Below are 24547 nucleotides of genomic sequence, written 5' to 3'. Positions count from 1 at the left end.
CGGGTTCCCCTGGCGTTGTGTCCTAAATGCGGTATTTTGAAGTCAATGTCGAACGAAGTTGAAAAGTAAAGTCAGTAGAGTTGGCTGAGAACCGGCTTCTTCGGCTCGGCTCACTAAAAGGAACCGGCTCTTTCGGGTCCTAAACGGCTCTTCAGGTTGTTTTTGCTTCTTTAATCCCAACATGACCAAATATTATGTAAAATGATGCACAAAATGACTTAAAGGAAGAGGGGGTTGAAATAGAACAAAAAAGAAAATAATACCAAAATGAAAAAGTAGTAAAAAGCTGAGAAAAAAAAGAAACAAAAGAAGGGAAAAAAAGAAGGAAAGATTTTAGAGAAGAGCCAGAAAAAAAGAAAAGAAAGAAATGTTGGAAAAAAAAGTAAATAGAGAACAAAAAGAAAAAGTAACAGCTCGGAAAAATAAACACAATGAGATTTTTTTTAAAGGAATTTTTAAAAAGTTGAAAAAAACACGGAAAAAAGAAGGAAAAGTTTGTGTTGCATTCAAATAATTTCCAATGATATCAAGTGAATCTTGTTGCCAACATCGTACTTCCACTAAAAAATGTGACTAAGTACAGTTCTGAATCTTACAACCGACTCAATAAGCCCCCAAAAATGTTAATATTATGCGACAAAATATATCAGGAAATAAAAAGAAATGGATATCTTGTGAAAGAATTGTAAGAACAAACGACGTTTGTAGGACATAGTACATGAGTCAATTCATTCAAAAGAGAAAAATAATTTTGCATTGCCGGAAACTCAGCAAAATGTCAAGTTTTGGACATGTTTGATAATGACTTAGTTGCCAAACTTGGGATTATGGTTGCTCACTGTTGTTTCAAGCGTTGCTCACCGACTTTGTGTGAACGCTCAGACCCCTGGAAAATTAGAGGGAACATTGGTCACGAGGAGTATTTTGTGTTTTAAGGTGACCATCGATGCGAGGACAACCAGTTCCAGTGCAAGAATAAAATGTGCATCCCCATGTCGTGGCACTGCGACGGTTCGAAGGACTGTTCGGACGGCAGCGACGAGGATCCGGAGACTTGCGCGCAGAAGACCTGCCGACCGGGACAGTTCCAGTGCGACAATGGGAACTGTTTGCCGTCCAGTTACGTGTGTGATGTGGAGGACGACTGCGGGGACGGATCGGATGAACCTTTCGAGACCTGCAGTGAGTCACGCTGTTAAATGGGGAAATAAACACATCCCGCTCTGCTAACAAAATGGACCTTGCGGTTGTAAGGTTCAGCCTGAACCTCAGTCTGGTTACCGTATTTTCCGCACTATAAGGCGCACCGGGTTATAGGGCGCACCCCCCAAAAATAGATTTTGGTCCTATATTTTCCATACATAAGGCGCACCGGATTATAAGGCGCTACAATGGGAACGTCGACAAAACAGTCAGATAGTTCAGTCCAACTTATTACCCCCTTAACATTCCGAAAGCTTGCAAAGACGCAAATACGTGTCTCAGACATGTACGGAAACAGTGTCTGTACGATGTCACCAATCACTCAAATGCATCGTTCCAAATATCATTCGGAAGGTTAAAGTCTTGGGATTCAAGAAATGCCAAACGTTTCTTAGTTTCCATTTTAGTTTTTGCTGGCAACTGTGTGGACAGCAAAGTAAGAATTTTATTGTGCAGGGAAACGGGGTTCTTTATTGTGCATATGACAATAAACACTTTGAATTGAATTTAGTTTCAAAATAGACTCATCACAGAAACATCAAGATCGTTCTAAAACAAGATACCGGGAAAATATAAAGCCGCATAGCTCACCTAAGTTCTCTTGCAGCCATCACGTTCAATAATGATACGCAATCATGGTCTTCTTACAACCGTGAGTGTAGTAAATCCAGGAGAGTAAAATATTTACAAATACAGAATATTAAAGAATGTTTTCTCCTTGCTGTAGTGCAACCCAACGTGTGATTCACATTCATCTTTTTCGGCCAATTGCGAGCCTGTAAATGATAAAAAGGATCCGCCCCGTTTACCTCCGAATAACTTTAGCCAATAGTGACCGATTCAAATGATGATTGACACATTGGTTAGGAAATGAAATGCCGGTATATAAATCCCAGCATACACCGCGAACTACTTGGCCTTCGGGGGAAAATTGAGTCTGCGGCTGCTTGCCTTATTTGCAAGACTTTGCCACTTAATATTGATCCATATATAAGGCGCACTATATTATAAGGCGCATGGTCAGCTTTTGAAAAAAATAAAGGCTTTTAGGTGCGCCTTATAGTGCGGAAAATACGGTAAATGCTTCCTAAATGCTCGACCAACTAGAAATAAGAACCAAGGAACTTCATATTCTTCATTATTATATTATACAATAATTGACTGGATGCCAGGATATTTTGTTACAGAGCTATGGATACTTTCTCAGAATGATATGGAAGTCTGCCTTTGATTCAACCTCACCAAAGTGTGATCAAATGACCCTACCTAGTTTGGATTGAATTATGTGTGCAAGAGTGTTCATAGATAGGAAAGCGCTAAGCAAGGACAAGTCACAGCGAGTCAGCTCAAGTCTTCTATCTAAAGTTAGAGACTCCTAATCTTAGACTGTCCAAAAAGTTTCTTGATTTTTTTTTTAATAATCATCTTAAAAAACTGTTGAATCTTCTCTAAAGTTTTTTTTTTGTTACTAACTATAAAAACTAAAATTGGGTCTGTAGTTTTGTGACCAAATTTAATAATAACTTGAGAGTAAGCTGTAAATTCAAAATGTATGTTTCAATTATTAAAAATTAATATTTCTGTCCTGTAACTTTCTGATAAATCTTTGACTCCGCAATTCTGAATTGCTGCTTGTTTGGATGCATGCTTTCTTCAGCAACTGAAATAAAAACAATGGGGACTTAATACTGAACCCAGGGGTACCCCGTTCGATTTACAGAGCTGTAAATAAAAGCTGTTTAAAAATACAAATCACATTAAATAACACAGCATATTTTGGGTTGAAAATTGGCAGACCCAATGCCGTGTGATTTTTTTTTTTAAAAAGATTTATGAAGCACGCTGTGTTAAGGATTTGACCCAGTATTTTTGCTCCAATAAGGATTAAAAAAAAACATCCAAAATAGGATGAATTAAAGCAACCATTACCAGAAATCGTTGTCATTATAATTTTGATGTTATCATAATACTGACATCCTTTAGAGCAAGCAAGTCATTTGGATAAAATGTTTGGCACAATTTTTGTACGAGAGATCCCTTCCTGACACAAAATAAACTTTTCATTTCGATCTCCTAGGTCTGAATAAGTAACCCAAATCTGAGTAAGTTGTCAGGAACCAGAACCGGATCAAGAACCAAACGCATGACGTTCTCACACAAGCCTTTTGTTTTACGAGAAATATGGAGTCATGCACGTTAGGCAGCAGTGTGGCGTGGAAAGACAGGAAGCCAGAGACCGACGAGATCAATTCCAATTGCCCGAGTTGATATCGGACAGAGGGGGTCGATACCGGGCAGGACGGGACAGACAGGGTAGATAATGAATCAGGATATCGAAAATAAACAGGAGAAACTAGACGGGAACGAAAACTGGAGAAAATAATAAACAGGACAAAAATAGACGGAAACAAAACTGGAAACCGAAATTAAACAGGACTAAATAAACTGGAAATACCAACAGGGAACAGGACCAAGTCAGAAGCGTGAGAGCGCTGAGCTTAAAATAGACAGAATCCCAATATGTCAACGAGCCGCAGCTGGCGCCACAGAGGCGGGGCCAATTGGGCGCCATGGCAACCGAGACATATGTTCATTAAATAACTCATTAACATTTTTTATGTGTTTCCCAAATGTTGTGCCAAGTGGAATCTATAGCTAAATTTGCAATCAAACACACTTTTTATCTCGCCCTTTCCAGTGGGGCCGGATTACAAGTGTGACGAAACCGAGTTCTCCTGCAAAACAAACTACCGCTGCATTCCGTTATGGGCCCGATGCGACGGCACCAACGACTGCATCGACGACAGCGACGAGCAAGGCTGCGGTACGTACGGTTATAAAAAATATCCTACCTTAACTACTAAATATAATGCGTTTTTTTTCACGGTATCCTCACAACAGCGGAGGTAACATGCGACCCCCTGGGCGATTTCCGTTGCGACAACCACCGCTGCGTGCCCCTCCGGTGGAAGTGCGACGGCAGCGACGACTGCGGCGACGGTTCGGACGAGAGAAACTGCCGTAAGTGACGTTTTTTGGCGCTCCCGGGCGTGTCGTTTTAAGGCCTCTAAGCTGCGTGTGTGAGTAATTGCGCACTGCCCAGAGCTTTTCCGCGCACAAGAAAATCTAGCCAGCTCACAAAAATCAGTGCTCGAAATTGCTAATTAAGAAGCCAATTAAGTCAAAGTTACAGTGCATGGAGGTAAAAATACAAGGGTTCCCCTGAAGCTGTGTTCTAAATGTGGTATTTTGAAGTCAAGGTCGAAGTAAAACGAAGTTGAGTAAAGTCAGTCGAGTTTTTCGAGAACCGGCTTCTTCGGCCTGGTTCACTAAAAAGAACCGGCTCTTTCGGGTCCCAAGCGGCTCTTCAGGTTGTTTTTGCTCCTTTAATCCCTACATGACCAAATATTATGTAAAATTGTGCACAAAATGACTTAAAGGAAGGGGGAATAGAACAAAAAAGAAAAAAAATACCAAAATGAAAAAGTAGTGAAAGTTGAGAAAAAAAGAAACAAACGGAAGAGAAAAAAGAAGGAAAAATTCAGAAAAAAGCTAAAAAAAAAAAAAGAAAAGAAAGAAATAAAGGAAAAAAGTAAATAGAGAACAAAAAGAAAAAAGTAAGAGCTAGGAAAAAATAAACACACTGAGATTTTTTTAAAAGAATTTAAAAATAAGTAGAAAAAAAAAACACGGAAAAAAGAAGAAAAAGTTTGTGTTGCATTCAAATAATCTCCAATTATATCAAGTGAATCTTGTTGCCGACATTGCACTTCCACTCAAAAATGTGATTAAATACAGTTCTGTATCGTGCAACCGACTAAACAAGCCCCCAAAAATGTAAATATTATGCGACAAAATATATCAGGAAAAAAAAAAGAAATGGATATCTTGTGAAAGAATTGTAAGAACAAAGGACGTTTGTAGGCCGTACAACTTTTGCAATCGTACATGAGTCAATTCATTCAAAAGAGAAAAATAATTTTGCATTGCCGGAAACTCAGCAAAATGTAACTTGATGTCAAGTTTTGGACATGTTTGATAATGACTTGCCACACTTGGGATTGCCGTTGCTCACTGTTGTTTCAAGCGTTGCTCACCGTTGCTCATGGCTCTTTCTAGAACCGAGGCCTTGCTCAGAAAGCGAGTTCCGCTGCGACAACCAGCAGTGCATCCCCGGGAAATGGGTGTGTGACCACGACAACGATTGCGGCGACAACTCGGACGAACGAGACTGCGGTGATCAGCGACCTTACCTAAAAACGAGGGACATTGTGTATTTTTATTCGAATACTAAGTAAAAATCATATAAACAGGCTTTTTTTTTTAAATACCCGTAGGTCGAGAAATGTGAATTCATTTCTTAGCTAGTCCGACTTCAACCAACATCCTATCCTAATCGCAAAGAATATCAAATACTCTAGATAGATAGATAGATAGATAGATAGATATATCTATTTATCTATCTATTTACCTTGGTCATATCCCTCAAGAGGGGTGACCGACAGCAAGACAAACACATACAATAACAAGGAAAATAAAAGGGAAAAAAACAGCAAAAAAAAAACACACAAAAATTTTTTGGACCATGGCCAACCCAATTGCCCAAACACCCAAACAAGTTAGGCACCTCGGCACCTAAGATGGTCATGCTTTCGTCCCTCCCGATGAAACGGGACGTGTCACTCGGGTCAGAGTGACACAACACACACTTTTGTTCAACAGCAGGGCCCGACAGCTTTCGCTGGTTTACCCCTGCCGCATCATACGGGTGCCCAGCCCATCTTTAAGAACGCATCCACAATCCCACTATCCTTTCACATTATATTTAGACCTCTTTCCTGCAGTGCACTCATAACACCATCCATCCACGTCAATGGCGGCCTTCCTCTTGGTCTTCTTCCATTGACTTCTGCTCTGTAGATCCTCTTCAACATTCGCTCCTCATCCATCCTCTCCATGTGTCCAAACCAACCATGTACTCTCGTATCAACACACTTGCTCAGTTCCACGACTACTACAGTTCTGTCTCTCACAATTTCATTTCTCAATCTATCCAATCTTGTCACTCCTAACATGCTCCTCAAACACTTCATCTCAAAAACATTCAATTTCCTTCTTAAAAAATGATGACTCACAACACGTGGTAAGCTTTCTCTCCTGGCTTTGATCTCTTTGATCTCCGGTAAAACGAACATAAAATGCGACAGAAACGAAATGAAAAGAAATCCAAACAGCTTGCCAACATCATTTTTGCCGTTCCATGTATTCCGTTACTCCCCAAGGCTGCACAAAATTGAGTCATTTTATTCATATTTAGTTTCTTTTGTCTTTTATTAGCATATTTGGTATTGGAGTAATCCAAAAGTCATTGAAAGTAATCCAGTTAAAGTAACCCTACCCAACCCTGCCTAAGGAGGGTCACAACCCACCAGTTGAGAAACACTAACAATATACACCCAAAATTGTGCCATTTAAGTCTAAAGTTTAGGTCTCCGTAGCCTGTATTCTTCCTTGTTCTGTGTAAAACTTGGTTGCACTCCACAATACATCGACATCTAGTGGTCAAATATTACACAGTGTCCCTTAAAAACAGTCACACATGTGTTTTATTTCATTCTTTATCGTCTAAGTGTGAAAAGGCATATTTATGACCCAATCGTGATGGTAAAATATATATTCTAGAGTTGCACACTTGTCCGCCAAGCACGTTCCAGTGCGACTCAGGCCACTGCGTCCCCGTCGTGCTGCAGTGCGACGGCAACCCGGACTGTCAGGATCTATCGGACGAGACCAAATGTCGTGAGTATACGAACACCATCAAAGTCATTCACTCGTCTTCATTTTCCACATCAACTGTATTTTCTGCACTATAACGCCGATTGTAAGATGCACCCCCAAAAAGTCAAGCCGAATCATGTTTATTTGTGACACCCTTAATCACAAAGAGTCTCAAAGTGCTGCACAGATTATTGCAAACCATCCTTCCATCCATTATCTGCACCGCTTATCCTCAGTAGGGTCGCGGGGGTGCTGGAGCCCATCCCAGCAATCATCGGGCAGTGGGCAGGGGACACCCTGAACGGGTTGCCAGCCAATCGCAGGGCACACGGGGACAGACAACTCGCTCGCTCATTCACACCTAGGCACAATTTGGACCGGCCAATCCACCTGAAATGCATGTCTTTGTAATGTGGGAGGAAACCGGAGTGCCCGGAGGAAACCCACGCAAGCACGGGGAGAACATGCAAACTCCGCACAGGAAGGTTGGTAGCTGGATTTGAACCCATGACCTCAGAACTGTGCCGCACACGCACTAACCACTGCGCCGCCGTGCTGCTTATTGCAAACCACCGATTATTATTACACCATCCCCATGATCTAAAACCTACATGAGGGCAAGGAAAAACTCAAAAACCTCAAATCAAAAAGTAGTCATATATTTTCCATATATAAGCTACACTGGACTATAAAACCCATGGAATCAAAACTACTGTAAGAGCTACCGTAGTAATCAGACCCTGGTCGTGCTGGTAAGAGAGCAGAAACCTGACCACCAGACGAATACTAGTGCAGATGACATAAAAAAAGAACCTTGGATTTCATATCATTATCACACCATTATTACAGTGTATACAGTATACCAGACATGAATGCTAGAGAAAGATGTTAAGTCAAATAAAGTCATGTTTACTTGTGACGCCCTTAATCACAAGGAGTCTCAAAGGGCTGCACAGACCACAAACTATTATGACATTATGCCCTGATCTAAAACCTACATCAAGGCAAGGAAAAACTCAAAAACCTCGACATGAGGTAAATGAAGAAACCTTGAGAAGGGACCGCACATGAGGTGATTTCCCCCTTCCAGGATGACCAGGCTGCAACTCAAGTTGCAATAACATATAATACACAGATATTGTCAACAGGAAATATAGGTCATTCGTAAACTAGAGAATAAAAGTGTGTTTTAAGCCTAGATTTAAACAGTTCCACTGAGGTTGCAGATCGAATCTCAGGGGGAAGAGCATTCCACAGCACCGGGGCCCGAATGGAGCAATCTCTCGAACCTGCGGATTTCTTCTTGGCTCTTGGAATCACTCGTAGACCAGCATTTTCAGAGCGTAGGCTCTGGATCGGAACATAGGGGGAAGTTAAATCTGAATGATCTATATCTATCTATCCATGGTATCTATCTATCTATGTCAAGGCTCTATCTATCTATCTATCTATCTATCTATCTATCTACTGGACTGTCTCAGAAAATTAGAATATTGTGATAAAGTTCTTTATTTTCTGTAATGCAATTAAAAAAACAAAAATGTCATACATTCTGGATTCATTACACATCAACTGAACTATTTCAAGCCTTTTATTATTTGAATATTGCTGATTTTGGCTTACAGCTGAAAAAAACTCCAAAATCCTATCTCAAAATATTAGAATACTTCCTCAGACCAAGTAAAAAAAATAATTTTATAACAGCAAAACTAAATCAAACATTTGAAAATGTCCATTGATGCACTCAGTACTTGGTTGGGAATCCTTTTGCACGGATTACTGCATCAATCCGGCGTGGCATGGAGGCAATCAGCCTGTGGCATTGCTGAGGTGTTATTGATGCCCAGGATGCTTCGATAGCGGCCTTCAGCTCATTTGCATTTGTAGGTCTGGTGTCTTTCATCTTCTTCTTAACTATACCCCAGAAATTCTCGATGGGGTTCAGGTCAGGGGAATTAGCAGGCCAATCAAGGACAGTGATGCCATGGTCAGTGCACCAGTTACTGGTGGTTTTGGCACTGTGGGCAGGTGCCAGATCATGCTGGAAAATGAAATCCTCATCTCCATAGAGCTTTTCAGCAGATGGAAGCATGTAGTGCTCTAAAATCTCTTGGTACACAGTTGCATTTACTCTGGACTTGATGAAACACAGTGGACCAACACCAGCAGCTGACATGGCTCCCCAAACCATTGCTGACTGTGGAAACTTCACACTGGATTTCAAGCAACTTGGATTTTGCTCTTCTCCAGCCTTTCTCCAGACTCTGGCGCCTTGACTTCCAAATGAAATGCAAAACTTGCTTTCGTCTGAAAACAGGACTTTGGACCACTCTGCAACTGTCCAGTGCTTCTTCTCCATAGCCCAAGTCAGACGCTTCTTCCGTTGTCTTGAGTTCAGAAGTGGCTTGACCATGGGAATACGGCTATTGTAGCCCATTTCCCGGACACGTCTGTGAACTGTGGCTTTTGATACCTGGACTCCAGCTTCAGCCCACTGTCTTTGAAGCTCCCTCAAATTCTGGAAGCGGCTCTTCTTCACAATTTTGTTAAGGCTGCGGTCATCTCTCTTGGTTGTGCAGCGTTTCCGGCCACATTTTTCCCTTCCAACAGACTTTTTGTGGATATGCTTTGAAACTGCACTCTGTGAACAGCCTGCTCTTTGAGAAATTTCTTTTTGTGTCTTACCCTCCTGATGGAGGGTATCAATGATGGTCCTCTGGACAGCAGTCTTCCCCATACTTGTGATTTAGTTTACTGAACCAAGCTGAGTGTTTTTAAGGCTCAGGAAACCCTCGCAAGGTGTTTCGAGTTAATTAGATGATTCAGGTGATTAGTTGAATAGCCTACTTGTCTACTTTTTCATGATATTCTAATATTTTGAGATAGGATTTTTGAGTTTTCTTAAGCTGTAAGCCAAATTCAGCAATATTAAAATAATAAAAGGCTTGAAATAGTTCAGTTGATGTGTAATGAATCCAGAATGTATGACATTTTTGTTTTTTTAATTGCATTACAGAAAATAAAGAACTTTATCACAATATTCTAATTTTCTGAGACAGTCCAGTATATCTATCTATCTATCTATCTATCTATCTATCTATCTCTATCCATCTATCTCTCACTCTATCTATCTATCCATCTATCTATCTATCTATCTATCTCTCTCTATCTATCTATCTATCTATCTATCTATCTATCTATATCTATCTATCTATCTATCTATCTATCTATCTATCTATCTATCTATCTATCTATCTATCTATCTATCTATCTATCTATCTATCTCTCTCTCTCTCTCTCTCTCTCTCTCTATCTATCTATCTATCTATCTATCTATCTATCTATCTATCTATCTATCTATCTATCTATCTATCTATCTATCTATCTATCTATCTATCTATCTATCTATCTATCTATCTATCTATCTATCTATCTATCTATATCTATCTATCTATCTATCTATCTATATCCATCTATCTATCTAAGTCTATGTATAATTTTGTATAATACCAACAGAACCTTAAAATCACATTTAATCTAACAGGGAGCCAATGCAGGTTAGCTAATATCGGAGTAATGTGATCAAACTTTCTTGTCATAGTTTAAAGCCTCACTGGAGCATTTTGGACCAGCTGCAGACTCTTGAATTATGTAAATAAACACAAAAAGTAGGGCGATCAATCGAACTTTGTGTTCATTAATATATTTCAAGACGACTTTCCGTTTTCTCCATTCTTTAACATTCATTTTTGGCACAGAGTGAAAATAGTTTCATAATGAGATAAAATCTAAAGCCTTTTTCAAGAGTCATCTGTATTACTGGTGGTCTAGTGAATAGTGCTCTCAACAGGTTTGATTGCCATCGCATACAATGTTTTCAAATTTAAGTCAGTGTTGGGTGTAAAACAACCACTGAAGTTTGGGAGAGCTAAAAAATATTGGCTAACTGTAAAAGAAAATGCACCAGGCAAAGACTTAAGTATTTTAGCCAGTTGTAACCGGGGAGATGAGATCTTTCCATACCCTCTCACTCAAATCTCGATCTCAATCTCAGTCATCCCCCGTCTGCTTCTGTGTTTTATTGAGATCACAAGACATGGAAAAGTACTGGTATGTTGAAACAAAGACCAAAGATTACCCCCATGGAAACGTAAACAAAGACAGGAAGACTAAGAGACACCAAAAGGGAACATCAAACTGATTAGAAATACACACCTTGAGTATATACGTTTAAGCCTACTTTACAGTCAGTGATATTTGCAAATGATGAATCATTGTGCAATTACTCTAGTATACCATAAAACCTTGTTTAGAATTGCACATGTATAAATACTGTATGCATTTCCAGTTTTACCCACCATATTTTCCCATATATAAGGTGCACTGGGTTATAAGCCGCACTTCAGTTGCGCCTTTTAGTCTGGAAAATACGGTCATTTGGCACCCAAACACAAAAAACTGAAAACTCTTGCAAACACACTACCTCATACAAACATAAAATGGTACTCATGTCTATCTTTCTTGCACAATGTTGACTGCACTGTTTACTGCTCGCCTTGCACAATGTTGGCTATTTTTTTGCACTATGTTGACCATTTTTGCACCAAATGCATATTGCACAAACACTTACGATACCAACTGTATGTAACATCCTACATGCCGTCATTTCTTTGTGTAAATATTGTGTAAATTACAACTATAACCTTATCCTCCTTGTTTTATAACCTTACCTTCTCTGTTCCTTATCTTCTTGGTTTCTTTACCTCACTGTGAATGTGTGAAACTGGAGTGACATGCCCAATTTCGTTGTCACAATATGTTAACCCATTTTATAACAATGACAATAAAGGTATATTCTATTCTATTCTATTCTATTCTAATTCAACGCGATGTTCCCTAAACACATTCAGTGACGCCGATCTCTCTCTCTCTCTCTCAGCTACTCGTTACCCAGGAGGCCGATGGTGCCCTCACGACAAGTTCGAGTGCGCCAACCATCTGTGTCTGAACAGGGCCTGGGTCTGCGACGGCTCTGACGACTGCGGAGACGGTTCCGACGAGCTGCTGGCTTTATGCCGTGAGATTCGTCCTCGATAGAGTTAGCCGAACGGTAACCGTGACGGTAATACCGTGTACGTATGGTGTCATTTTCGCACAGTGAACATCACTTGCGAGATGCCGTCTCGATTCCGCTGCGCCAACGGCTACTGCATCTACTCCGGCCTGCTGTGCAATAAGAAGGACGACTGTGGCGACGGCAGTGACGAGAAGGAGGAACTTTGTATGGATCAAACACACACTTGCTTGCATCATGATTTGTTTATGATTAAGGCAAAGGGATACCAGTTGGAAATTATTCTAAAATAACAATGTATTATTTTCAGGGTTGGGCAGGGTTACTTTAACTGGATTACTTTCAATGACTTTTGGATGACTCCAATAGCAAATATGCTAGTAAAAGACAAAAGAAACGAAATATGAATAAAATGACTCAATTTTGTGCAGGCTTGGGGAGTAACGGAACACATGGAACGGCAAAAATGATGTCGGCAAGCTGTTTGGATTGATTTTCATTTTGTTTCTGTCGCATTTTATGTTAGTTTTTAGGAGATCAAAGAGATCAAAGCCAGGAGAGAAAGCTTACCACGTGTTGTGAGTCATCATTGGATTCATATTTAGTTTCTTTTGTCTTTTATTAGCATATTTGGTATTGGAGTCATCCAAAAGTCATTGAAAGTAATCCAGTTCAAGTAACCCTATCCAACCCTGATAATTTTATTACCAGGTTAGAACTAAAGTGAAAATAGGCTTAGTCAACCAACAAACATCATCCCAGTTAGAAACTGCAATATCCATGATATATTTTCAGAACCAGTCCGCAGGCTAGTCAGGTGGTCTTACAGCAAGGGTGTCAAACTCATTTTAACTCAGGGGCCACACGATAGAACCAACATCAGCTCAGTAGCCTAGATGGTAGTGTGCCCGCTTTGAGACTGGGAGGTCGCTGGTTCGCGCCTCGGCCGAGTCATACCTAATTGGTAAAATGGCGGCGCCCTCTGTTGGCTGCGGCTGCATCGGCTCGCTACAACGGGTCAGGTGTATCGACATTTCGTTCTGTGTACATTGTTACAAAGAATGACAATACAAAGGAAATTATTATTATTATTATTCTGTCAGGGGCCGGACTAGTAGATTAAAGAGAAAGAAAAAGAGAGAAAATAAGAGAAAGAGGGAGAGGGAGAGAGCGTGAGAAACAAAAGAGATGAAAAGTCTGTGCCTGAGAGAGGGGAAAAAGAAAGGGAGATGAAAAGAAATCCAAAGAGAAATAGAAAGACAGAAGGAGAGAAAAGAGAAAAGAAAGCACGAAGGGTAGGAAGAGAGAAAGAGAAAAGGGAGAAAAGAAAAAAAGGAAGTTAGAGCAAAAGAGGTTAAAAGACAGAGAAAGAGACAAAGAGCAACAAAGGAAGAGAAAAAGACACAGAGAGGGAGAAAAGGGGTGGGAAAAAAAGAGAGAGAGAAAGATAAATAAATACAAGTACAGTGTCTTTGTGAGAGGCACCTGGCTTTGGCAACATCAAGTTGACATATTTCAACCTGCAGCTTGTTTTCCTCTTGCGCTTCTCTGAGTGTTGTCTCGCGGGCCGGATTCAATCCCTTAGCGGGCCTGATCTGGCCCGCGGGCTGCCTGTTTGACATCGGTGTCTTAGAGGGCAAGTGGAGACCCCCGTTCTGATGATCAAATTAGTCCGTACATTATCTAAAGAAAGTATTGGGGAATATTTTTTTGTTATTTTTCACCAGTAATGTATGATATTATACAGTTATACTATTTGGCCCCATTGAACTTTGTGACATGTTGCCACATTTCAGACTTCAAACATTAAGATATAAAACTATAATTCCGTGTGAAGCATCAACAATAAGTGGGACACAATCATGAAGTGGAACACACTTTATTGAATATTTTTAACTTTATTAACAAATATAAAACGAAAAAGTGGGTGTGCAAAATGATTCAGCACTGTGATAGTCTCAGAGGTCTGTTTGAAGCGCAGAGAGCATCATGAAGAACGAGGAACACACCAGGCAGGTCCGAGATACTGTTGTGGAGAAGTTTAAAGACGGATTTGGATACAAAAACGTTTCCCAAGCTTTAAACATCCCAAGGAGCACTGTGCAAGCAATAATATTGAAATGGAAGGAGTATCAGACCTCTGCAAATCTACCAAGGTCGGGCCGTCCCCCTATACTTTTAGCTCATACAAGGATAAAACTAATCAGAGATGCAACCAAGAGGGCCATGATCACTCTGGATGAACTGCAGAGGTTTACAGCTGAGCTTGGAGAATCTGTCCATAGGACAACAATCCGTCATATACTGCACAAATCTGGCCTTTATGGAAGAGTGGCAAGAAGGAAGACATTTCTTAAAGATAGCCATAAAAAGTGTCGTTTAAAGTTTGCCACAAGCCACCTGGGAGACACACCAAACATGTGGAAGAAGGTGCTCTGGTCAGATGAGACCAAAAACTTTATGGCAACAACGCAAGACATTATGTTTGGCGTAAAGGCAGCACAGCTCATCACCTTTAAAACACCATCCCCACCGTCAAACATGGTGGTGGTAGCATCATGGTTTGGGCCTGCTTTTTTCAGCAGTGACAGGGAAGATGGTTAAAATTGATGGGAGGATGGATGGACCTAAATACAGGACCATTCTGGAAGAAAACGGTTTAAGTCCGCAAAAGACCTGAGATTGGGATGGAGATTTGTCTTCCAACAAGACAATGATCTGAAACATAAAGCAAAAGCTACAACAAAATGGTTCACCAAAAAACATATGAAGGTGTTAGTATGGCCAAGTCAAAGTCCAGACCTTGATCCAATTGAGAATCTGTGGAAAGAACTGAAAACTGCTGATCACAAACGCTTTCCATCCAACCTCACTGAGCTCCAGCTGTTTTGCAAGGAGGAATGGGCCAAAATATCAGTTTCTCCATGTGCAAAAAAGAGACATACCCCAAGCGAACTTGGCGCTACAAAGTATTAACTCAATGGGCCTGAATCATTTTACACACCCACTTTTTTGTTTTTTATTTGTCAAAAAAGTTTAAAATATCCGATAGTGTGTTCTACTTCATGATTGTGTCCCACTTATTGTTGATGCTTCACAAGAAATGACTGTTTCATATCTTTATGTTTGAAGTCTGAAATGTTTCCGTTATTAAGTCCAGTTCATGTATGTGGTCCGCAAAGATTATCCCGAGCTCCGGCGTTTGCCCTGTGGCCAGCAAAATTGGTAAATCACAAAATGACACGGGTGACTCCGGTGGACACAAAGCCTCGCAATGTCCGAGAGAATGTTATGGAATTGTTGTGCAATCAGCTTAAGCATCAATCAGAAGAAATTATTTGCGGACCCGAGTCGGGATTAAATAGCTTGCAGTGGACATTGGATTTAGATGTTGAGTGAATTAAATAAAGAGTTAGATGCATTGCCTCTTGGTTTTGCCCGTCCTGATTAGATTAGATTAGATAGAAAGATGAGATAGGTAGATAGATAGATACTGTAGATATTGTAGGGATAGAGAGATGGATAGATAGATAGATACTGTAGATAGATAGATACTGTAGAGATAGAGAGATAGATAGATACTATAGAGCTAGAGAGATAGATAGATAGATACTGTATAGATGGATGGATGGATAGATAGATACTGTAGATGCTGTATAGATAGATAGATACTGTAGATAGATAGATAGATACTGTTGAGCTAGAGAGATAGATAGATAGATAGATAGATACTGTAGATATTGTAGAGATAGATAGATAGATACTGTAGATACTGGATAGATAGATAGATAGATACTGTAGATAGATAGATACTGTAGACATGGAGAGATACTGTAGAGCTAGAGAGATAGATAGATAGATACTGTAGATAATGTAGAGATAGAGAGATAGATAGATATATACTGTAGATACTGGATAGATAGATAGATAGAAACTGTAGATAGATAGATACTGTAGACATAGAGAGTTACTGTAGAGCTAGATAGATAGATAGATACTGTAGATATTGTAGAGATAGAGATAGAGAGATAGATACTGTAGATACTGGATAGATAGATAGATAGATGGATTCTGTAGATAGATAGATACTGTAGACAGAGAGATACTGTAGATACTGTAGAGCTAGAGAGATAGATAGATAGATACTGTAGATACTGGATAGATAGATAGATACTGTAGATAGATAGATACTGTAAAGATAGATAGATACTGTAGATACTGTAGAGCTAGAGAGATAGATAGATAGAAACTGTAGATACTGTATAGATTGATGGATGGATAGATAGATACTGTAGAGATAGATAGATAGATACTGTAGATACTGTATAGATAGATAGATACTGTAGAGATAGAGAGATAGATAGATACTGTAAATACTGTATAGATGGATAGATAGATACTGTAGAGATAGATAGATAGATACTGTAGATAGATACTGTAGATACTGTCGAAGGCCGGACAAGTAGATAAGAGAGAAAGAAAAACCGAGAGAAAGAAATAAGAGAAAGAGAGGGAGAGAAAATTAGAGTGTGGGAAAAAGATACAGAGAATGAAAGGAAGAGAGAGAGAGAGAAAAGAGAAAGAGCGAGAAGGGAAGAGAGAGAGAGAGAAAAGAGAAAGAGCGAGAAGGGGAGAGAGAGTGTGAGAAAAAAAAGATAAAAAGAGAAATAGTGAGAGAGGGGAAAAGAAAGAGAGAGAGAGAGAACAAAATCCAAAGAGAAATCGAGAAAGAGAGGAGCGAAAAGAGAAGGGGGGAAAGAGAGAAAAGAGATTGAAAAAGAAAAAAGGAAGAGAGCAAAAAGACGGTAAAATGACACAGAGAGAAAGAGACAAAGAGGAAAAAAGACAGAGAAAAAGAAAAGTGAAAAAAGATTGAAAAAGTGAAATAGAAGAGAGAAATAGAAAAAAGGAAAAGAGAGAAATGATAACAAAGAAAGAGAAAAAAGAGAGATAGTTAGGGGGATAGGGAGGCAGTTGAGCGGAGATAGAAAGAGAGAGCAAAAGAAAGAAAGAGAAAAAATAGAGATAAAATAAAAGTGAGAGAGAAAGAGAGAGGAAGAGTGAAAGCGAGAGAGAGAAAAAGAGAGAGACAAAGGGTGGAAGAGAAAGAGAGAGAGAGAAAGAAATACAAGTACAGTGTCTATGTGAGGTACCTGGCTTTGGCAACATCAAGTTGACATATTTCAACCTGCAGCTTGTTTTTCTCTTGCGCTTCTCTGAGTGTCCCTTAGCGGGCCTGTTTGACATCCCTGCTATAGAGTATTCAAAAACACACACTGTAATAAAAAATAGGTTAATATGCAAATGTGGGGGTTTAATGTGGGATTTTACTCCCCCCGGGTGGCGTTAAAGAGCCTCATGGCATGAGGAAGAAACGATCTCCTCGGTCCGTCCGTGGAACAAGACTGCGACGGGAGTCCCTCGCTGAAGCTGCTCTTCTGTTACCGATTGAAATTTCAAACAAGAAATTTAACCACGAATCGTGTTTTGTTTTGAAGGTCGGCCAGCCACGGTAGCCCCCTGCACACTGGAGGAGTTCAAATGCACCAACGGCCATTGTGTGCCTCTGCCTTATGTGTGCGACCACAATGACAACTGCGGGGACCGCACCGACGAGTTGGGCTGCAGTAAGTACAAGAATAGAATAGAATACACCTTTACAGTGTTCATTTGACCTGTGAAAAGTGAAGGGTCCCGGGGACTCGCATGCTCAAAAATCTAGGGGTCCCAACCAATGTTCTCTCTAAGCTGCGTGTGTGCGCAATCGCGCACTGCCCGCACATTCTCAAATCTAGCCGGCGCACAAAAATGAGGGCTCAAAATTACTACTTAAGAAGCGACTTAAGTCAAAGTTACAGTGCATGAAGGTCAAAATACACGGGTTCCCCTGACGTTGTCTTCTAAATGCGGTATTTTGAAGTCAATGTCGAAGTAGAACGAAGTTGAGTAAAGTTAGTAGAGTTTGTCGAGAACCGGCTTCTTCGGCTCGGCTCACTAAAAGGAACCGGCTCCTTCGGGTCCTAACCGGCTCTTCATGTTGTTTTTGCTTCTTTCATCCCTATACGACCAAATATCATGTAAAATGATGCACAAAATGACTTAAAGGAAGGGGGGAATAGAACAAAAAAGAAAAATACCAAATTGAAAAAGTAGTGAAAAGCTGAGAAAAAAAGAAGGAAAAATTTTAGAAAAAAGCCAGAAAAAAAGAAAAGAAAGAAATGTAGGAAAAAAGTAAATAGAGAACAAATAGAAAAAAGTAACGGCTAGGAAAAAAATAAACACAATGAGATTTTTTTTAAAGGAATTAAAAAAAAAACTGGGAAAAAGAAGAAAGAGTTTGTATTCAAATCATTTCCAATGATATCAAGTGAATCTTGTTGCCAACATTGTACTTCCACTCAAAAATGTGATTAATTACAGTTCTGTATCTTGCAACCGACTCAATAAGCCCCCAAAAATGTTAATATTATGCGACAAAAGATATCAGGAAATAAAAAGAAATGGATATCTTGTGAAAGAATTGTAAGAACAAACGAACGTTTGTAGGCCGTACAACCTTTGTGTGAACACTCAGACCCGTAAGGAAAATTACAGGGAACATTGGGTCCCGGGGACTCGCATGCTCAAAAATCTATGGGTCCCAACCAATGTTCCCTGTAATTTTCCTTTCGAGTCTGAGCGTTCACACAAAGTCAGTGAGCAACGCTTGAAACAGCAGTGAGCAACAGCAATCCCAAGTGTGGCAATTAAGTAGTACGATACCGAACTGTATTTAATCCCATTTTTGAGTGGAAGTACAATGTCGGCAACAAGATTGACTTGGTATAATTGGAAATGATTTGAATGCAACACAAACTTTTTCTTCTTTTTTCCTGTTTTTTTTTTCCTGTTTTTTTAAATTCCTTTAAAAAAAATCTCATTGTGTTAATTTTTTCCTAGCTGTTACTTTTTTCTTTTTATTTCTTTTTTTACTTTTTTCCTTTGTTTCTTTTTCTTTTCTTAGCATGTCCTAACAAACACAATGCACTGTATACCCACCATCTACCAGTTGTACACCAGTGACTATGGCGGCTGTAGCTCAGGAGGTAAAACGATCGTCTTGGGACCAAAAATGTCGCGAGTTCGATTCCCGGCCCCTCTGAGTTAATGTTGACAAGGCACTGATACCCCTAATACCCCTGATATTTACATGGGCGCCTCGCGTGCTAGCGGGTATCGGTGTTTGAGTGTGTGTGTGTGAATGGGTGAAGTGTGAAGCGTTTTGGAGGTCCTTAGTGCTATATAAATGCAGTCCATTTACCATCTTCCTGTAGATCACGATCTACATAATGATCACCCCTCTGCTATATGAATAATGTCTGCAAAATGCTGACGTCACACCAATGTTACGACCAGCACACAGGGTAGACCCAATCGCGTAACGTTTTCTCACAATTTTACTGAATAAAAGAGGAAGGGCAGCGCCCACGATCCGATGCTCTCTGGACGCGGGAAGCAAGTCGCCATCGCAATCTGATTGTGATCTGAATCGGGGAGTGGATCTTCCATTGCGGGCGATGGCGGTGTCAGGAACAGAAAAACAGGTCGATAGCCGGGACAGGAGAGCAAAACGTGATCGGGGTCAGAAACCGGTCGTAAGTCAGGATGGGAGAGCAGACGTGGTCGGGATCAAAAACGGGTCATAAGTCGGGATGGGAGAGCAGGCGTGGTCGGGATCTAAATGGATTGTAGCCAGAGACAAATTCAGATTCAGATTCAGATCTACTTTATTGTCATTCTTGTACAGGTGTATACAGAACGAAATGTCGATACATCTGACCCGCACAGTTTCCTTGTATGTACAGATATAAATAAAATGTTGTATTGAGTTGGAGTATTGAAATACTAATAATATACTAAATAATTACTAAATAAAGTGGATCTTCCGTCGCGAACGATGGCGGTGTCAGGAATGGAAAACAGGTCGATAGCTGGGACAGGAGAGCAAAAACTTGGTCAGGGTCAGAAACCGGTTGTAATTGGGGACGGGAGAGCAGACGTGGTCAGGATCAAAAAGGGGTCGTAAGTCGGGACGGGTTGTAGCCGGAGACAAATTCAGATTCAGATTCAGATATATTTTATTGTCATTCTTGTACACGTGTATACAGAACGAAATGTCGATACATCTGACCCGCACAGTTTCCTTGCATGTACAGATATAAGTACAATGTTGTATTGAGTTGGAGTATTAAAATACTAATAATATACTAAATAATTATAGCAATGAGTATTATACAATAGTGCAAAGAGTGCAAGAGGAGCAGCTCACCAGATGTGCAAAATGGGCAGTCAGGTAAACAAGTCACTATACAATAACAATAACACTGGAGTACGATGTGCAGAGGAGAACAGATGTGCAAAGGAGTGGCATGGAATGGGAGCAAAAACGGGACAGGTGGGAGTCAGGGTCGAAAAAAGCTTGCCTTGTATAAACAGAGGTTGACAGATGAGCGGGCACAGGTGATTCACATCGGGAATCATGACAACAAACCCATTTCTACTCCTTTTTTCCCCAGATTTCGGCCACGACCGCAACTGTGATGAGAAACGGTGCCAGCAGTTGTGCACCAACTTGAACGGCACAGGATTCATCTGCTCTTGCAGTACCGGTTACGTCGTGGACCCAGACAACACGTACACTTGCTTAGGTAAGCACAAAACCGCATGATTCCGTCCAAGGAGAAAACCACACCGTCAAAAACCTACTTGCTTCCCGCAGATGTCAACGAGTGCGAAGTGTTCGGCACCTGCCCTCAGCTGTGTAAGAACACCAAGGGCGGCTACGACTGCGAATGCGCCCCCGGCTATCGAGAAGTCGGCAACGGGGATAAATGCGAAGCCGAGGGTATGTTGTCAGTCTAACATGTAAATAACGCACAAAACCCCAATTGGGTACAAAATAGCCCAACCATGGGCCATTTTGACCAGATTGTCAGGACCAGGACGGAAACAGGACCCATTAGCGTGACGTTTACCACAAGTTTTATTGAACGAGAGAGGAAGGGTTGCGCCCACGATCCAGTGTACGCTGGACGTGGGAAGCAAGTCGCTCTCGTACTTCGTGATCCGAACACAGTGGTGTCAGGGGCGGAAAACTGGTGTGTAACCGGGACTGGGAGAGCAAGACGTGGTCGGGGTCGGAAACGAGTTGTAAGCCGGGACGGGAGAGCAGATGTGGTAAGGATCAAAATCGGATCGTAAGTCGGGACGGGAGAGCAGACGTGGTCGGGATCAAAACAGGGGCGGCATTAGCTCAGGAGGTAGGCGAGACAGGACAAGATAGACAGGAACATCACCAGACACTGGAGATCGAAAAGAGGACAAAATAGACAGGAATGATACCAGACACTGGAGATCGATATTAAACGGGACAAATTAGACAGGAACGATACCGGACAGGAAACACAAGCAGGATACCGGAGTCAAAACACACATCTTGCGGGTGCAGAGGTTTGTTGACGGACTGACAAAGGGTGAGTGAGAGCACTGAGCTTAAATAGAAGGGAAGCTAATCTGTCAATCTGGCGCCATACAGGCGGGGCCAATTGGGCACCATGGCAACCGTCATCACATTGTTTGAATAACAACAATAACAGTATTTTACAATTTCTGAGATTTTCCATAGTCTCTTAAAACATATAATATCTGAAACCAGAGACAAATTAGTGTTTTCTTGGGAAAATTTAGAAATGGTAATTGTCGTGTATCAAAAACTACCACTCGATCTAATTTTATAACAACAACAAACTTTTTTTTTCCAAAATGAAGGAAAAAACCACAAAGGTTCGTAATGGATCATTTCACTATTTTTAGTTATTTTGTATTTGTTTTGTTCATTTTATGTATTTGTAGCAGTGCTTCTCAACTGGTGGGTTGGGACCCAAAGGTGTGCCACCGATCTGTTTTGCATGGTTCCTGTGGGATCAATTACTCTCCTCAACAATCTCTTCGAGGAATTAAAGTGGGAACACATCTTATTTTATTGCGATATCGTGGATTTTATTTCCCTTTTCTGCTCATAATAATGGGTCCCAAGAAAAACAGTGATAAGGGGGGGAATAGTGGAAAGATTGTGTCAAAAGAGAACAACACAATTGTGAATTACGACAATGGTGTATGAGTGTTAGGCATTAAAGGTACAGTAAATGGTTTAAAAATGTTTTAGCTTTGTACCAATATAATAACCTTATTAACTACATAAGTAAATAATTTATTATGTAATTATTAATAATTAATTTTTATGACTTAATGAATTTGATGTATAGGTACACACTTTAGGAATATTTTGTATTTCTTTTAGTATGCGGCTATTTTAAAGCAGTTTCAGGGGGTCACTTAAATGTGAGTATATACGGTACTTGAAGTCATTGTCAAGAACCGGAACAGGATCAGGACCCAAATGCGTGACATTTCTCACACAAGCCTTTTATTTTACGGGAAAAAGTGTGTCATGCATGGTAGGCAGCAGTCTGGCGTGGAATAACAGGAAGCCAGAGGCCGACGAGATCTATACCAATTGCCCGGGCAGATATCGGACAGATGGGGTCGATACCGGACAGGACGGGACAGACAGGATTGATATCAAAACAGGATATCAGGAATAAACGGGACAAACTAGACGGGAACGAAACTGGAAACCGATATTAAACAACGGGACAGACAGGATTGATATCCGAACAGGTTATCGAAATTAAACAGGACAAACTAGACGGGAACAAAACTGGAAACCGATATTAAACAACGGGACAGACAGGATTGATATCCGAACAGGTTATCGAAATTAAACAGGACAAACTAGACGGGAACAAAACTGGAAACCGATATTAAACAGGACAAAATAAACGGGAACAATACCGGATAGGAAATACCTACAGGAAATAGGACCGAGTCAAAACCCACGTCTTGCGGGGCAGAGGTTCGTTGACGGACTGCCAAAGGAAGAGTGAGAGCACTGAGCTTAAATAGAAGGGAAGCCAATCTGTCAATCTGGCGCCATACAGGCGGGGCCAATTGGGCACCATGGCAACCGTGACAGTCATCTTTTTTTTGGGGAAAAAGATGAATATACTCTACTCTACCTAAACTGCGCTGTCCTTTCATTTGAGAAGTGGACATTTTCTCTTGATTTGGGTCGCAGCTTGTCATTTTGGTGGAACGGTGGGTCCTGAAGTCAGACCAATTAGAAAAAAACTGTGATCCAGATGATAACCTCTACCCAGATGACCATGAAAGGCATTTCTCCTGGTTTTCTCCTCCAGGCACCACCCCCATGCTCCTGCTCCCCGAGACGGTCCGCATCCGGAGGTTCAACCTACAAACGGGCGGCTACCACGACTTCATCCAGGAGGACGATCGCATCATGGCACTGGACTACGACTGGGACCACAACAACACCGGATTCAGTGAGTCAAGAGAAATATGAGAGAAACAAAAAAAACATTTTTGTGGATATGTTCCGCCAGGTATGGTTTACTTTACGGTGGCCAGCAAGGGTTCGGCACCGGGCGCCATTAAAAGAGCTTACATACCTTCTGTGGATGATGGAAGCAACAACATCGGGGCCGCTGTTGATCTTGATATCAAGTACATCACCAGACCTGATGGCATTGCTGTAGACTGGGTGGGAAGGTGAGGTTCCTGCTTCCCTTTCTGGTATTTTTTTTTTCTACTCCAACGAGTAAAATACCGGTAACTCATTCACTGCCAGACGTTTCTGTCGAATGGTGCCTGACAGATTTGACTATTTTGGCTCATTTTTAAAGGCTGACAGAAAATTTCGTTCAAACCTTCATTTTCCATTAGAAAAAAAGTAGGGGAGTTCTGGTACAGTTGTAACACAGGGGAGAGTTTGACCAATTGGATGTCAGAACCCGAACAGACGGTGGACCCAGACGCGTAACGTTTTCACACAAGCTTTATTTTACGGGAATGGGGCGGTCATACGCGTGAACACAAATGCCAGTGATGGGGCGATCGCTAGGTGGAAGAAGTGAGACAGACAAGTCAGGCGCAGTAAAACAGGAGGCCACGGGCAGACAAGATAAAAAACGGACAGGACAGACGAGATGGATATTGGAAACAGCAGCATGATACAGGACGGGACAGATAGGTTCAATACGGGATACTGGTTACACAAGCAGGATACTGGACAGGACAGGACAGACGAGATCAATACCGGCAATGGATACATGAGCAAGATACTGGTCAGGGCAGGACAGACGGAATTGATACTGGAGACTGGAACAAGATACCGGACTGGACAAACGGGATCAATACGGGATACTGGTTACACAAGCAGGATACTGGACAGAACTGGACAGACGGGATCGATACCGGACACTGGATACATGAGCAAGATACTGGACAGGGCAGAACAGACGGAATTGATACTGGAGACTGGAGCAAGATACCGGACAGGGTCAAAATACACGTCTTGCAAGTGCAGAGGTTCGT

The 24547-nt window shown here is 41.0% G+C and overlaps 1 protein-coding gene across 1 annotated transcript in view; it reads left to right on the top strand.

Annotated features, from left to right (window-relative positions):
• The window catches only part of lrp2b (low density lipoprotein receptor-related protein 2b), a 134054-nt gene that overhangs the window by 94494 nt on the left and 15013 nt on the right, over positions 1-24547 (top strand). Inside the window, exons 57-68 of the mRNA XM_088322929.1 lie at positions 937-1182; positions 3902-4027; positions 4105-4224; positions 5323-5439; positions 6886-7002; positions 11921-12058; positions 12140-12262; positions 17554-17682; positions 20611-20742; positions 20814-20939; positions 23353-23496; positions 23557-23722. Of these exons, the coding sequence (XP_088179055.1) occupies positions 937-1182; positions 3902-4027; positions 4105-4224; positions 5323-5439; positions 6886-7002; positions 11921-12058; positions 12140-12262; positions 17554-17682; positions 20611-20742; positions 20814-20939; positions 23353-23496; positions 23557-23722 (1684 nt within the window). The remainder of the gene's footprint in view (positions 1-936; positions 1183-3901; positions 4028-4104; positions 4225-5322; positions 5440-6885; positions 7003-11920; positions 12059-12139; positions 12263-17553; positions 17683-20610; positions 20743-20813; positions 20940-23352; positions 23497-23556; positions 23723-24547) is intronic.

This window comes from Urocampus carinirostris, chromosome 19, assembly GCF_059441175.1.
Source record: "Urocampus carinirostris isolate Australia breed hairy pipefish chromosome 19, RoL_Ucar_1.0, whole genome shotgun sequence".
NCBI classification, from domain to species: domain Eukaryota; kingdom Metazoa; phylum Chordata; class Actinopteri; order Syngnathiformes; family Syngnathidae; genus Urocampus; species Urocampus carinirostris.
Note: the sequence above shows the minus strand (reverse complement) of the source record. Positions and strands in the feature narration are given on the sequence as shown.